General features: G+C 42.8%; 2 protein-coding genes across 4 annotated transcripts in view; one reads left to right on the forward strand and one right to left on the reverse strand.

Moving 5' to 3' along the window:
* Positions 1-9244, reverse strand: part of XPO5 (exportin 5) — a 49678-nt gene extending 40434 nt beyond the window's left edge. For 2 of the 3 annotated variants that reach the window (XR_006298937.1, XM_043591487.1), the window contains exons 1-5: positions 8945-9244; positions 7042-7163; positions 5564-5636; positions 3647-3784; positions 3320-3502 (exon numbers count right to left, since the gene is read on the reverse strand). Coding sequence is in view for 2 of the 3 variants with exons in the window: in XM_043591487.1 (XP_043447422.1) it covers positions 3320-3502; positions 3647-3784; positions 5564-5636; positions 7042-7163; positions 8945-9049 (621 nt within the window). In the remaining variant the exon portion in view is untranslated. The remainder of the gene's footprint in view (positions 1-3319; positions 3503-3646; positions 3785-5563; positions 5637-7041; positions 7164-8944) is intronic. The other variant, XM_043591488.1, reaches the window with a different exon arrangement.
* Positions 9245-9308: 64 nt separating this feature from the next.
* The window catches only part of POLH (DNA polymerase eta), a 41919-nt gene continuing 37244 nt past the window's right edge, over positions 9309-13983 (forward strand). Inside the window, exon 1 of the mRNA XM_043591489.1 lies at positions 9309-9630. The gene's annotated coding sequence lies outside the window, so the exon portion shown is untranslated. The remainder of the gene's footprint in view (positions 9631-13983) is intronic.

A 13983-nucleotide genomic window follows, 5' to 3' on the forward strand; every position in this document is an offset into this window, starting at 1 on the left:
CCTAGCAAAAGTATACTGAAATAATGTAAATGGACAAAAAACAAGAAACAAAATTAAATACAAGTTATGACCATGTATATATGGATATTACAATCACAAATATTACATGCTAGACAAAAATAACATCTGTTCAGTAAATGTACAATTATAACTGATTTTTACCCTTCCATGTCCAATTCTACAAATATTACACAATGCTAATGATTTACGCACACAAAATTATTTTCCAAAAAAACTTCTGAAGGGGAGCTGAAGGGGAAGAGAAGCAGGAATAACAACTTGTGAAGTACCTGAAAACTCACTGCCTTTAGGATTATAAAGGATTTGTTTCACAATTCCTTGTCTCAACTTTTAAAAATGCACTTGTTAATAAAGGACAAGTATTAAACCTTCGTCAACAGTGACTGAGCAGAGGTGTTAATGGGTGGAGACGGGTAGAACCCTCTTACCAACATCTACTGATGCTGCCCAAGAAGGAAAAGGAATCCAAGCAACAATAGCCAAGTCTAGTCTTTCCTCTCCAAAAATGTTTCACTCCCACTCTGACCCTTTATGCTCCCCTCAGACCAGTTCAGGGGCCAGGTCATGGGCCAGGGAGAGCGAGCTTACTCATCTGATCACTGCTAACATTCAACCAACTGCCTAATCGGGAAGGTGAAGGGATGGACAGAGAGAAGAGACGGAAGAAGGGATGCAACTTCTCGAGCAAAAGAAGTTGTTCCAGGTACAAAAGATGGCTCTTGGCTGTGCTCTGGTCTTGGACACAAGTGGTAGCCTGGTAGATGGAGGGAACTGAAACTGAGGCTAAAGAAAAACACCAGTGTATGTTTCTAATGTCTCAGCTCGGGCATGTTGGCTAGACTGCTAGAGCATCTAAGGGGTCATAATGTGTTCCCTTTCTCCTACAGATCAGATCTCCTAGGGGAAAATGAAAACAATACCTCCTTCACTCTCAATATAAATAAGTTTCTAAATGCAAATATTTTCCTGGTATCTTTTGAAAAATCTTGGGGAGATATTTTGGGGGAAATGGGTCATTCTAGTGTAAAGAACGGGACTTGAGTTCCACCACAAACATTAGGGAATCTTCAATAATTATTCTCTGTACCTTCATCTATAAAATGGAGACTATACTTCCAGGGTTGTTTTGAGGATTAAATACCACATAAAGTGCAAACAAGTATACAGCATATATTAGGTACTTACTGAGTTCCTCCCCACCCCAACAGCTCATAGTACCTTCTCCTCATTTGTGTCAGTATCTACCATTTCTCTAAAAATACAACGAAGGGGCACCTGGGTTGCTCAGTAGGTTAAGCATCTAACTTTTGGTTTCAGCTCAGGATACAATCCCTGGGGTTGTGGGATGGAGCCCCACACTGGGCTCTGTGCTCACAGCATAGAACCTGCTTGGATTCTCTCTTTCTCTGCCCCTCCCCTGTGTGCATTCTCCCTCTCAAAATAAATAAATAAAACTTAAAAAAACAAAACAAAACAAAAGAATGAGGGGTGCCTGGGTGGCTCAGTTGGTTAAGTGTCAAACTTTGGCTCAGGTCATAATCTCGTAGTCTGTGGGTTCAAGCCCCAAGTGGGGTTCTGTGCTGACAGCTCAGAGCCTGGAGCCTGCTTTGGATTCTGTGTCTCCCTCTCTCACTGCCTCTCCTCCCCCGCTCACACTCTGCCTTGGTCTCTCTCTCAAAAATAAAATGTTTAAAAAAAAAAAAAAAAGAAGGAAATGTGTTTATTTTGTGAAAAAAACACATACAAGAATTCTAGATCAGGGTTTTACCACAATACTTTGGCATTCTGTGTTGGATAAGTCTTTATTGTGAGGGACAATTCTGTGTATTATAAAATGTGTGGCAGTATTCTTGGCCTCTACCCACTAGATGCCAGTAGCAACCCCTAGTTGTGACAATGTGGGGGGCAAAACCGTCCTTTGCTGAGAACTACTGTACTACATTAACTTTTACATGACATTCTTCTGAAAGCTCTCTACTAAAAAAAGACAACGGCTGGAAAGATAGATCTGGCTTGCCCTTTTCTGCAGAAGAGATACCTTATCAGGAAGAATAGAACACAGGTATTTCCCACTTTTCAAAATTTTGTGTTATGCCACTTTGTTTTTAATGACCCACATTAATACCTGTTTTCTCTAACTGAAAGAAATCTGAAGAGGATTATTTGCTTTTACAAAGTGAGAATAACTTTTAGCCTTGTTAGAGCAAGCCCTTATAGAGGCACCACTAAGTTCCTTCCCCAAGAATGGCAGTCAGCATCTCAGTCAAGCAGCTACAGCTTTAGACTGTCTGTGGGCATCTGTGCTTTACTGTGATTATTTTGTGCATCTGTTAGCAAGACGTGTCCTAAGATGTCAGAAAAGCCAACGAGAGGTGTTTTCTTTTGGCATGGGAATGCTCAAAAAATTTTCCACATAAATTAATGGTAATTTCTTCATACTATGCCATTTGGGCTTACAACAGGTTTCAAAGGAACTTCTTTCAGGTAGTGAGGTAAACCTGTACCGAAAATCATATAGTCAAGAGGAATAAAACCCAGCAGTTTCCACTGCAAAAGGGACCAGAACTAAACAGGGCATCTGACCTACCAGAAATCCAGGCTTTAAATATTTTAAATGCTAAGAATTAATCATTTTTATACTGATTTAAGAATTTTCTTATTGTTTTTTAAAAAATCTTTTTTTTTAACGTTTATTTATTTGTGAGACAGAGAGAGACAGAGCATGAACGGGGGAGGGTCAGAGAGAGGGAGACACAGAATCTGAAACAGGCTCCAGGCTCCAGGCTCCGAGCTGTCAGCACAGAGCCCGACCTGGGGCCCAAACCCACAGACCGCGAGATCATGACCTGAGCCGAAGTCAGCCGCCCAACCGACTGAGCCACCCAGGCACCCCTCTTATTGTTTTTAAAATAGATATGGAAACTCATTGACTTGAGTTTCTTAGAAAATTAGTTCCAGGTTTTCCTGTCATCTGTTTCTCTTTTGATGGTTTTCTTTCGCTGAACTTTTAACTTAGAAAAACAAACAAAATCCCACTCATATTAGAAAATAGAAGTTTGGGTGCCTGGGTGGCTCAGTTGGTTAAGTGTCTGACTCTTGTTTTTGGCTCAGGTCACGATCTCATGATTTTTGAGAATAAGCCCTGTGTCGGACTCTGTGCTGACAGCACAGAGCCTGTTTGGATTCTCTCTCTCCCTCTCTCTCTGCCCCTTCCCATTCACACCCTTTCTCTCTCTCTCTAAAAGTAAATAAACATTTAAAAGAAAATAGAACTTTTGGGAGGTGAGGTATCCCTTACCACTTGTCGGTACTTGTTTACATTTTCTTGAAGTGTGTTAAGTAGAAAACTAAATATTCTTTCCATGTTCTGGGTTAACGTTTGCTGGATATCCCTTCTTCTTTGAGGGGGCAGGGTTTGAAAGGTCACTACGTCCTCTGCCAGTCGTAAAAGGATGAACATCACTAATTCTGTCTGTGTTTCCTAGATCAAAGAAATAAAGTAATTAAATTAAATAGAAACATCATTTTCACTATGGGTGAGCCCAAAGACTCTTTTCTGTTGACAAAATGAACTCCAAAAGAGCCCCTCCAAAATAAACTGAATTGATACAGCTATATTTCATACCCCTTGTTTAGAAAGAGTATCCAATTCTATTAGCATATCAGGCCAGTGTTGTGGCCACTCCCGCTTGATCATTTCTACTACAATTCGAGACAAAACATCTTTAATATGGTTCTCCTCTTCCAAAATGTCCAGTGTTCCCTGAAAAACAAAAGGAGACAGTAAGAGGTCTGTAAGACTGAATTTAAAAAACACAAAAAAACCAACCACCTGGGCTGTGAAAGTATACAGAACTTCAGCAGGCTTCCTTTTAAACTAAACAGAATAAAACCTGCTCTCCAGGTCTGAGTCACCTGCCCTGCATTCTCACGAATCATTTTCCCCACTTAAAGCTTAAGTGAGGGTTGCATCAGCTAAAAAAATGACTGTCACACAGAGCAAGGAAGACATTACTGTTCTCCTTTACCAAGTGAAAAGGCTCTCATATTGACTTTCATTTTGTAAGAGCGCCAACGTGAAGAGTACAAAAATGAGGACAATAAGCAGCTGATAAAATGAGAGAATTAGGAGAAGCAACTGAACATGTGACTGATAGTTCTAGCATTGTAAGACACAGAAAAACTATTCCCAGGAATGGGGCACCTGCATGGCTCAGTCGGTTGAGCATCCGACTTCGGCTCAGGTCATGATCTCACAGCTTTTGAGTTCGAGCCCCGCATCAGGCTCTGTGCTGACAGCTCGGAGCCTGGAGCCTGCTTCGGATTCTGTGTCTCCCTCTCTCTCTGCCCCAACCCACCCACATTCTGTCTGTCTCAAAAATAAATAAACATTAAAAAAAAAAAAAAAAAAAAGATTCTCTCCCTCTCCCCCTCCCCTGCATGCACCTATATGCACTTTCTCTCTCTCTCTCTCTCTAAATAAATAAATACAAAAATAAAGTTTGATATCAAAATTAATGAATTAGGATTCCCATCAAGTTTCCCCAAAACTAGCAAAATATAAATCCTAAGTTGATAAATAACTCTGAAGCGATTTTAAAAACGTTCATATTTTATTAGAGAGGAAAGCAAGCACATGTGGATGTGGGACAGGGGTGGAGGAGGAGAGGGAGAGGGTGGGAAGGGGAGAAGGGGGAGAGAGAGGGAGAGGGTGGGTGGGGGGAGGGAGGGAGAGACAGGGGGAGAGGGTGGGTGGGGGGCAGGGAGGGAGAGACAGGGGGAGAGGGTGGGTACGGGGGAGGGAGGGAGAGAGGGAGAAGGTAGGTGGGTGGTGGGGGGAGGGAGGGAGAGGGTGGGTGGGTGGTGGGGGGAGGGAGGGAGAGGGAGAGAGAATCTTAAGCAGGCTCCATGCTCAGTGCAGAGCCTGATGCAGAGCTCCATCCCACCCATTAACCTGTATTATGACTTGCGCCAAAATCAAGAGTTGGATGCTCAACCAACTAAGCCACCCAGGTGCCCTGAAGAGAATTTCTTTTTTTTTTTTTAAGAATTTAAAGTAACCTCTATACCCAACATGGGACTCGAATTCACAACCCGAATATCAAGAGTCATATGCTCTACCAACTGAGACAGCCAGGCACCCCAGTGAATAAAGGCACTGATTTTGGAGATGAAATAACGGGAATTCAACTTTTCATGCCATGTGTGTTTAAAAAAAAAAAAAAAAAGCTATGGATTTTAACCATGTTTAAAATCATATTCTAACTCCTGACACAAATTCATTCTGCATATTTTATATTGGCAGAACCATACAGTAGTCCAGTTTGGAATGAAAGGAAACAAACAGCCAAGTGCAACCTAATTTAGAACTAAGAATTATGTTCATTTGTTGAAAATGTTTAATCTCTTCTGCCCTGTCAAGCATGCTGTTTGACCTATGTAGAACTAGTGAATTTTTACATAAATGCTACATTAAAGAAGTTACACTTAGTCTAAACTACCTTTGAAACACAAGTCTTCCAAACAACCACTCATTCCTTACATTTGCAATCAGCTCCATGACACTGTTCTTCAGATAGACCTTCTCCAATCGAGACATGCTGTTCCACCGAAACCTGGCCACCAAAATGCATAAAGTCAAGAGAATCACATTAGAAGTTTTCTCTAATAGCTCTGATTTTGCGTTATATTATGCTGGCAATTTCACTAAGAAACTATACTTTTGATTTTGTACCCTTCAAAGAATGGACAATAACAGTCCATACCCAACCAAAATGCTAACAGAAAAATGCCTTGGGGGGGCGCCTGGGTGGCGCAGTCGGTTAAGCGTCCGACTTCAGCCAGGTCACGATCTCTCGGTCTGTGAGTTCGAGCCCCGCATCGGGCTCTGGGCTGATGGCTCAGAGCCTGGAGCCTGTTTCTGATTCTGTGTCTCCCTCTCTCTCTGCCCTTCCCCGGTTCATGCTCTGTCTCTCTCTGTCCCAAAAATAAATAAACGTTGAAAAAAAAAAAAAAAAAAGAAAAATGCCTTGGGAAATAGGCAGTGGTCCACTAACTGAAATTCACACAAGGTTTGTGCACAGATTGGAGGGGGGGGGCGGGGGGCGGGGCTTGATTTTACTGACAGGCCAAAAGCAAATATACACCTGAGACAATTGCAACAAATGTAGTTGCTTTTCAGAAAATACAATGTTGATACCACTAACTCCTTTTTTTCTTTTTGGTGCTGGCTTACGAAGTAATAGTACAATCCCACAAAAACTGTGGCAAAGTCTTGAAAGGTGATTCTTATGATAGACACGGGAGGGATAGGAAACTCAAGTTAGGAAGGGTTTTCAGTTTTTGTGATATAAATCCTCCTTTGGATTTGCCATTCAGAGAAGGAACACACTCAAACTTAAAAAAAAAAAATTAAAAGCACAATGCCTAATCAGAGATGTAATTATACTTATACACTGTATTTTTCCAAAAAAGACCTTGAAGTCTGTTGGCACACAACAGGAGCTCAATAAATGCTGGCAGAACCAGTTAACATTTGTAGAATGCTTAGTATGTACCATGTATTTTACGTGGATGAAAGAACTGAGGAAGAGGAAAGTTAAGTCCTGAATGAGAGCTCTCAGGAGGCTGTGATAATCTCTTGGAGAACATTCCTTTCTTCACGGTGATTGTTCTTTTCTACTCACCTAAAGATTAGCTCTATGAGTTACCATAAGAAATAAAGATGGGGCGCCTGGGTGGCGCAGTCGGTTAAGCGTCCGACTTCAGCCAGGTCACGATCTCGCGATCGGCGAGTTCGAGCCCCACGTCAGGCTCTGGGCTGATGGTTCAGAGCCTGGAGCCTGTTTCCGATTCTGTGTCTCCCTCTCTCTCTGCCCCTCCCCCGTTCATGCTCTGTCTCTCTCTGTCCCAAAAAAATAAATAAACGTTGAAAAAAAATAAATAAAAAAAAAAAAAAAAAAAAAGAAATAAAGATATGTTCTCTCAAGAGTTTGGTGGTACCATCTAAAAGCTCCTTACTTGACAACGTGTTCCAGGATCTGAAGGCCAAAATGTCTGACGATGGCAATCTGTGTTTTCTCAGCCAACCTCAAGCCACAGGGGACACAGATAGGGCACTTTTCTTTAAACTCTTCACAGAACTGAAACAAGAAAAGTTAGTATTTCCCTTAGGAGCCAAGAGAAAGTGGGATTAAAAAAAAAAATTCATCTTCAATTTTAAGGGTGCTTGGGTGGCTCAGTTGGTTAAGCATCCAACTCTTAATTTCAGCTCTGGTCATGATCTCACAGTTCCCGAGTTCAAGCCCCGCACTGGGTTCTGTGCTGCCAGCTCGGAGCCTGCTTGGGATTCTGTTTCTCCCTTTCTCTCTTCCCCTCCTCTGCTCATGCACTCTTTCTCTCAAACTTTAAAAATTTTTTTTAAAAATAAAGTTTCTCTTTTTTATGCTTATTTATTTTGAGAGACCGAAAACACCCACAGGGGTGAAGAAGGGGAGGGGGTGGGGGAGGGGGGGAAAGAGGGAGAGAGGGAGAAAGGGAGAGAGGGAGAGAGGGAGAGAATGAGAATCCCTAACAGGTTTCCAGTTGTCGGCACAGAGCCGGATGCGGGAACTTCAGGAACTTCGGCTCAGGTCATGATCTCACAGCTGGTGAGTTCAAGCCCTGCATGGGGCTCTGTGCTGACAGCTCAGAGCCTGGAGCCTGCTTCGGATTCAGTGTCTCCCTCTCTCTCTACCCCTCCCCTGCTCGCGCACACGCACTCTCTCTCAAAAATAAACATTAAAAACATTTAAATTTTTTTAAAGATTAATAAAAACTTTGGGGGAAGGAATAAAGCAAATGCGACAAACTCTTTACAACTCTTGAATTTAGGTGAGAGGTATACACAAGATCATTGCAGTATTCCCTTTACTTTTGTGTCTATTTTTGATATTTCATAGCAAATAAATAGAACTCAACTGTTTGATTCTAAATCCTGTGGCATACATCTATATGTTTTTTAAAAAGTAAAGTTTTTCTCAAGTGATGTTCACTCTATAAAGTCACATCATTTAAAATATACACAGCACTTAACTGAAATTAATAAAAACTTAAGAAAAAAAATATATACGCGGCACAAGTGTTTTCTCACATCCCATATAACATGGTGTGATGCGCGAATAAGTCTGCAATTTATTAGCATCCCAATTTATATTAGCATTCCTGAACTGCAACACAGGAATAAGTCCCAGGACCTGAGCATCCGGATTCAAGAAAAACTACTTTCAGGAAACCAAAGCGCCCTTGTTAAAAATGCAAAGTAAGTGGTAGAAGTTCATCTTTGCGCAAAATTACCCGAGAATAGAACACACTGAAAAAACATGGGTGGAAGGTGTGTGAGAATTAGCCCAGAAATCCCCAAGACACAGAAGAGGATTAGTAAGAGGAGTACGAATGCAAGTAAAGTGGCCCTAGAGGGACTGAAGCTCAGCTAGGATGGGTCAAGAGGGTGCAAGGAAATGTTTAATGCAGAGGAGACCGTAAAGAATGTAGCTGGTGTTGGGGACGACACGGGCACGTGCGCCACGGGAAGGCTACGGTGTGTGGAGTTTAGGGCAATAATAAAATAGAAGCATCCGGCTTTGGTGCGGGCAGGAGTGAAGAGAAGTAGGGAAAGGAGAGGAGAGGGCAGTGGAAAGTGGTGGTGAGATGAGAATCAGCAAGGAACCGGAGGGTCCCGAGAGAAGGGCAGGCGAGGCTAGCAGAGAAAGCCAAGAGAAGAGGCGCGGAGGGCGGGGAGGGGGAAGGCAAAGGTCCCCCGCGGTTGTGATGGGAGGTCCAGGGGCCGCGTGGGCGGGGAACAAGCAGGGTTTGGGGCCGCGCGGGGACCGCTGGAGCTGGGGCAGGGACTTGGGGCAGGCCCGGGGCGCCAGACCCCGTCTACCTTGAGGGCTTCCAGGCGGTAGCGCTGGGTGGAGCTGGGGTCCATCATGACCGTCACCGCTTTCACCAGCTGCTCGCAAAGCGCGTTCACTTGATCCATCGCCATGGCTAGTGCTACGCACCGCAAGCGCGCACCACGGCCGTCCCGGGAGCACGAGGCACCGACGGCTCCCTTCACGGGACCACACGCTGGTACCGGGCCGCGGCGAGCTGGGGGGTGGGGAGCGGGAGGAGGAGCGTGAGCTGCAGAAGCTCCAGCCTGGAAGGAGCGGGGGCTGCGCACGCGCCCGACCCGCCACTGCGCACGCGCCCGCGGAAGTGGCGGCTCCCGTGTGACTGTAGCTCCTCGGTGGGCGGAGCGGGGGACGGAAGGGGTACAGTGCGCAGACGCGTCAACGGCTGTTTTGCTGCGCGCGCGCTGTCTGATCTGCTTTTCAAGGTCTGGCTGCTGAGCGCTCAAAGCCTGGCTAGGTCCGCCCGGCAGTGCGGTGGCTACCCTCCTGGGCAGGGTCGTCTGTGACCCGTGGTCCGTTTCTCCGTCATCACCGGCAATAAATCTCTCGAAACCGACTGGTCCGCTTCCGGAGAGGGGGTATTCAGGACTTCTTCATCTTCCTTCCAGTGGACGGCGAGCCCGGCATCTTCGGCGTCCGTGATTGGCAGTTCTTCCAGGTGCTTGCCACATTGGTAAGAATTGAGAACCGTTCTGTATCGCCGTTTTCAGACATTTCATGCTTTGTCTGTTAATTTTATGCTATAGTAGTAGCTGGTGAGGACGTTGGGCCGAGACTCCGTGAAACAGAAATGCATACTCACTGAGATGTAAAGGCCCTGGTATGGTCCTCTAAGAGGATTTTTTTTTTTTTTTAGGTGGAATAATAGTATCTTCGCTATGTCTTCGATCTCCTTCGTCACTTGTGTTCATTTTCCTTAGATGTGTTATCGCCTGATCGGCACCAAACTTAAAGATCCTGATTAAGTCGAGACCCTTGAAGATCAATAATTGCAATTATTGAAGGCTTTTGCAGTTTGGATCTTTTAAAGTGCTACGTATAAGAATTCAGAATAGTGGGATCCTTATTCGGAAAGGGGAGTTTTTGGCAGCGAGTGTGTTTACATTTCCTATCTTTGAAAAGTTCTTGCTTTCTCCAGCCTAATGCATAAACTGAAAACTTCAGCAGCGGTTAAAGTTTGCATATTGGGTTTTGTGTTTTTTTTTCGCAGTAAAATGTTTGCTGGACTTAAATCACTGCTTCCTATTCTTACTCTATTTCTATTTGTATCTAGCATGGTACTTCCCTGGTGATTGTGTGTGTGTGTGTGTGTGTGTGTGTGTGTGTGTGTGTGTGTGTGTGTTTCTGGCATTATCTGTTCCAGCACTACGCGAAAGTGTGTGTGTGTGTGTGTGTGTGTGTGTGTGTGTGTGTGTGTGTGTGTTCTGGCATTATCTGTTCCAGCACTACGCAAAAGTCGCCTCAAGGTAAGGTAATTTCTGACATATTATGGTTTTAACTTTTAAGTGTTTAAACTTAACACTTTATGCCAAGTTTCAGTGAGTGGAATTTATAAGGAATTTTTATAAAGAATTAATGCCTTGACTACTCAGACTTTTTAATTCATGTTTTCTTTCCACTAATCTTCTGTCATTGTTAGTTCCATGCCACTTGTCAACGTCAATGTTAATTTTTGATTTTTTTTTTTTAGAAAACAGTTGAGTGTTTACTCAACTGTATAACCTTTTCTTTCATATTTAAATCATGAATTACTGGTGTTTCCATAAGTATCTTATTTAGGTCAGTTGTTTCCAATTTCTGCTACATATTAGAACTGCCTGGAGAGCTTTTAAAAATCACAGTGCTTAAGTCACACCCCATTTTGTGCCATCTCAGCCTAATAGTAATGTTTTAAAATAATAAGTTTAAATAAAATAATATCTAAGTAACATTGATATTTGGCTTCTAATACCAGACATCCTAATGTAATTGGTATATGCGTGTTTTGTGCTATCTCAGCCTATCGGTGGTAATGCTGTGGTTAGAAATGCTTCAGGACACTCACCTGGGCTCCTGTGAGCTTCCCACAGACCTGTCCCGTTTTGAAACCAATGTTCTTATGGTTCTTAATATGATTGCAGGACTCCCTTTAGCAGTGACCCTCAGGAAACTTTTTGAAAGAAAAACAATTTATTCCTTATAAGCCCTGAAGCTCACAAGACACACCAGTGAGCACACAGCAAGGTTACAGGTAGAGAGGGAGCAAGCTAGGACAGGCCTGGAGTTCTGCTTGAGGGTGGGGATCAAGGGTTTCACGGGTGAATTTAAAAAATAAGAGCGGGAACTTAAAGTACCGGAAGAGAGAAAAGGGAAAACAAAAAACCAAGTGTTCCAAAATGGCCAGTTATTGAAATCAACCAAGAACTCTAAAACAAAGGAGTCTCAGTTAGGGAACGTGGCCTGACACTTTATCTAGTCATTTGGCTGCCTATGTGTTTATTCAAGATAGTCATCTTTAAAGTAAGTGGATGCCTCAGCAATCCCGGCTTAAATCAGCCACCTGCATTATGAGAAAGGGATGGTGGGAGCCACTGTCAGGGTTTACACGACAATCTACCCTGTGATGCCAGAGTCAATGATGAGGATGTTAACTGCCCTGATAGTTGGTATGTTAAAAGTCAGGGTTAAATAATTATACAGGCAATAGTTTGAAATCCAGTCTGTAGCCATTGTCCCAAACTTGAAAGAGTCCAGCCATGAAAATGGGTCAGTGATCTTGAAGGCTAGCCCTGGAAATCTGTTCATGGATTTGGGTAATAAGTAGTCTGCTTTTTTTTTTTTTTTTAAGTTTATTTATTTTGAGAGGGAGGGACAGAGACAGAGAATGAATAGGGGAGGGGCAGAGAGAGGGGGAGAGAGAGAATCCCAAGCAGGCTCTGAGCTGTCAGCATAGCCTGATGTGGGTCTCCATCTCATGACCCCTGAAATCATGACCTGAGCCAAAATCAAGAGTTGGGTACTAAACTGACTGAGCCATCCAGGTGCCCCATGGTATAAATAGGTTTGAGCCTGTCCTGTGTTGGTAGATTGTTTCATATTCAGTGGAACCAATCTCTTGGTCCTGAGAATAACTCAATTTAATTAAAGTGTTGTGTCTTATTTCAGGAAGTGGTTGTGCAGGTGGGTTCCTCAAGTTAGGCCTGTTTAAAAAAAAAAAAAAAACTGAGTAAATTTAAAGATCTACACTGGCTTTATTCATGGTTATGAATTGGGCAGCATCTCTAACAAATAAAAAGGAGCTCCTAAGAGCTGTACAAAGTGAAAGGCAAGGCAGAAGGGGGCATGACAAGGAAGTTACTGTCAAAGAGTAGATTGTTTCAAGCAAGATCACCTTCCTTTGGGGGAAGGCAGAGGTCTATCAGGCAGATAGTGCTGACCAGGAAATTCCAGACTGACAGATTAAGATTATAATCCCAGTTTGTGAGTTCTGAAGGCAGTCAGTTGAGAAGATTTCTAGATGTCAGACTCAAAGCATCTTCAGATGGAGTGAGGGCAGACGGTGGCAATCTGTTAGATTTTCCTGGTTTGCAGTTTGAATGTCTCTGGTGATCTTTTCTGAGTGGCCCACGCAGCAACAGGCACCAAAATTGTCTATGCATGAGCTGTTGTGTGATTTCTTTGAAGTTGATGTCAAGTTGTTCCACGTTAGCTTGCATGACTTTGGGAAAGGGCAGTTTTAGTTCTCAGTGTTTCCAAGTCAGAAGGGTGGGAGAACATTTGGAAATGTTAGTTTAGAGAGTTATAGCCAAATATTGGAGGAAACTAGAAGAATTCAGGATCCAGTCCAGTTTAGAGGTGGAAAAATAAAACCTCAGAGACCATTAACTTTGTGATATCCACAAAGTTATATTACTGAAACAGTCATTCTCTCACAATCACCCCCATTTCTTTCAGAGATAATCAAAATAAGGCTAATTAAAAAAAAAATAAGTATAGTCTCATTAAAGTAGGCCTGGTTATATACATAAGTACAGCAAGAATAGTGATTGACCATATAGACATTTAAATCTGCTTTCCTGGAACTTTTCATAAGGAATCTCAGATTGAACTTTTAAAAGCCTTTTGAGACTATGAAGCCAATCAAGAAACTTGCCATTAGGCTTTGCCTGCAATATGTATAGATTTGGGTGAATTCCTCTCTTCTTGACGTTCCTAAAATACCCTGAGGTTCCTAGGCCTGCCAGGAGGAGACCTTCCTTACTCACCTGGTAAGGCTGTTGGGAACTTGGTAAGCAGGGTGCCAGACTGATTTTTCCATGGGGCTTTATTGATTCCACAAAGTTAACCTTAGTTTTTTAACTATTATATCTACATATGTATGTCTTAAATACATCATTCTAGTGAAAGTTTGGTAGTATAACCAATGTTTCCAATCGTGTCCTGTTAGAAGGAGAAAGATCCTTATTGAACTTATACAGATAATTACATTGCCATAAAAATAAGAATATTCACTGAGAGTTTTCTAATTCTGGAGGGATCAGGTAAGGAGAAAAAGTTTGTTCTCAAAAGTATATTTTACCAAATTGCTGTAAGTTGGAGATAGGTTAAGAGAAGAGGTTTCCTTAAATCTGGAAGAAACAACATTAAAGAACCAACAGTGTTACTAATGAAAAGTCATAAGAATTATAATCATCCTCATCAGTTCATTCAGTCCTATGGAATTTTTTTTTTTTTTTTAATGTTTGTTTTTGAGAGAGCAAGCGAGCAAGTGGGGGTAGGGCAGAGAGAGAAAGAGAGAGAGGGAGACACAGAATCTGAAACAGGCTCAAAGCTCTGAGCTGTCAGCACAGAGCCCAACGTGGGGCCCGAACCCAAGAATAGTGAGATCATGACCTGAGCTGAAGGTGGTCACCCAACCGACTGAGCCACCCAGGCGCCCCATTAAAGCTTTTTTAAAAAGTTTATTTATTTTGAGAGAGACGGGAGAGAGAGTTACACATACAGACAGACAGCATGAGTGGGGAGGGGCAGAGGGAGAGAGAGAATC

Source organism: Prionailurus bengalensis, chromosome B2 (genome assembly GCF_016509475.1).
Source record: "Prionailurus bengalensis isolate Pbe53 chromosome B2, Fcat_Pben_1.1_paternal_pri, whole genome shotgun sequence".
NCBI lineage: Eukaryota > Metazoa > Chordata > Mammalia > Carnivora > Felidae > Prionailurus > Prionailurus bengalensis.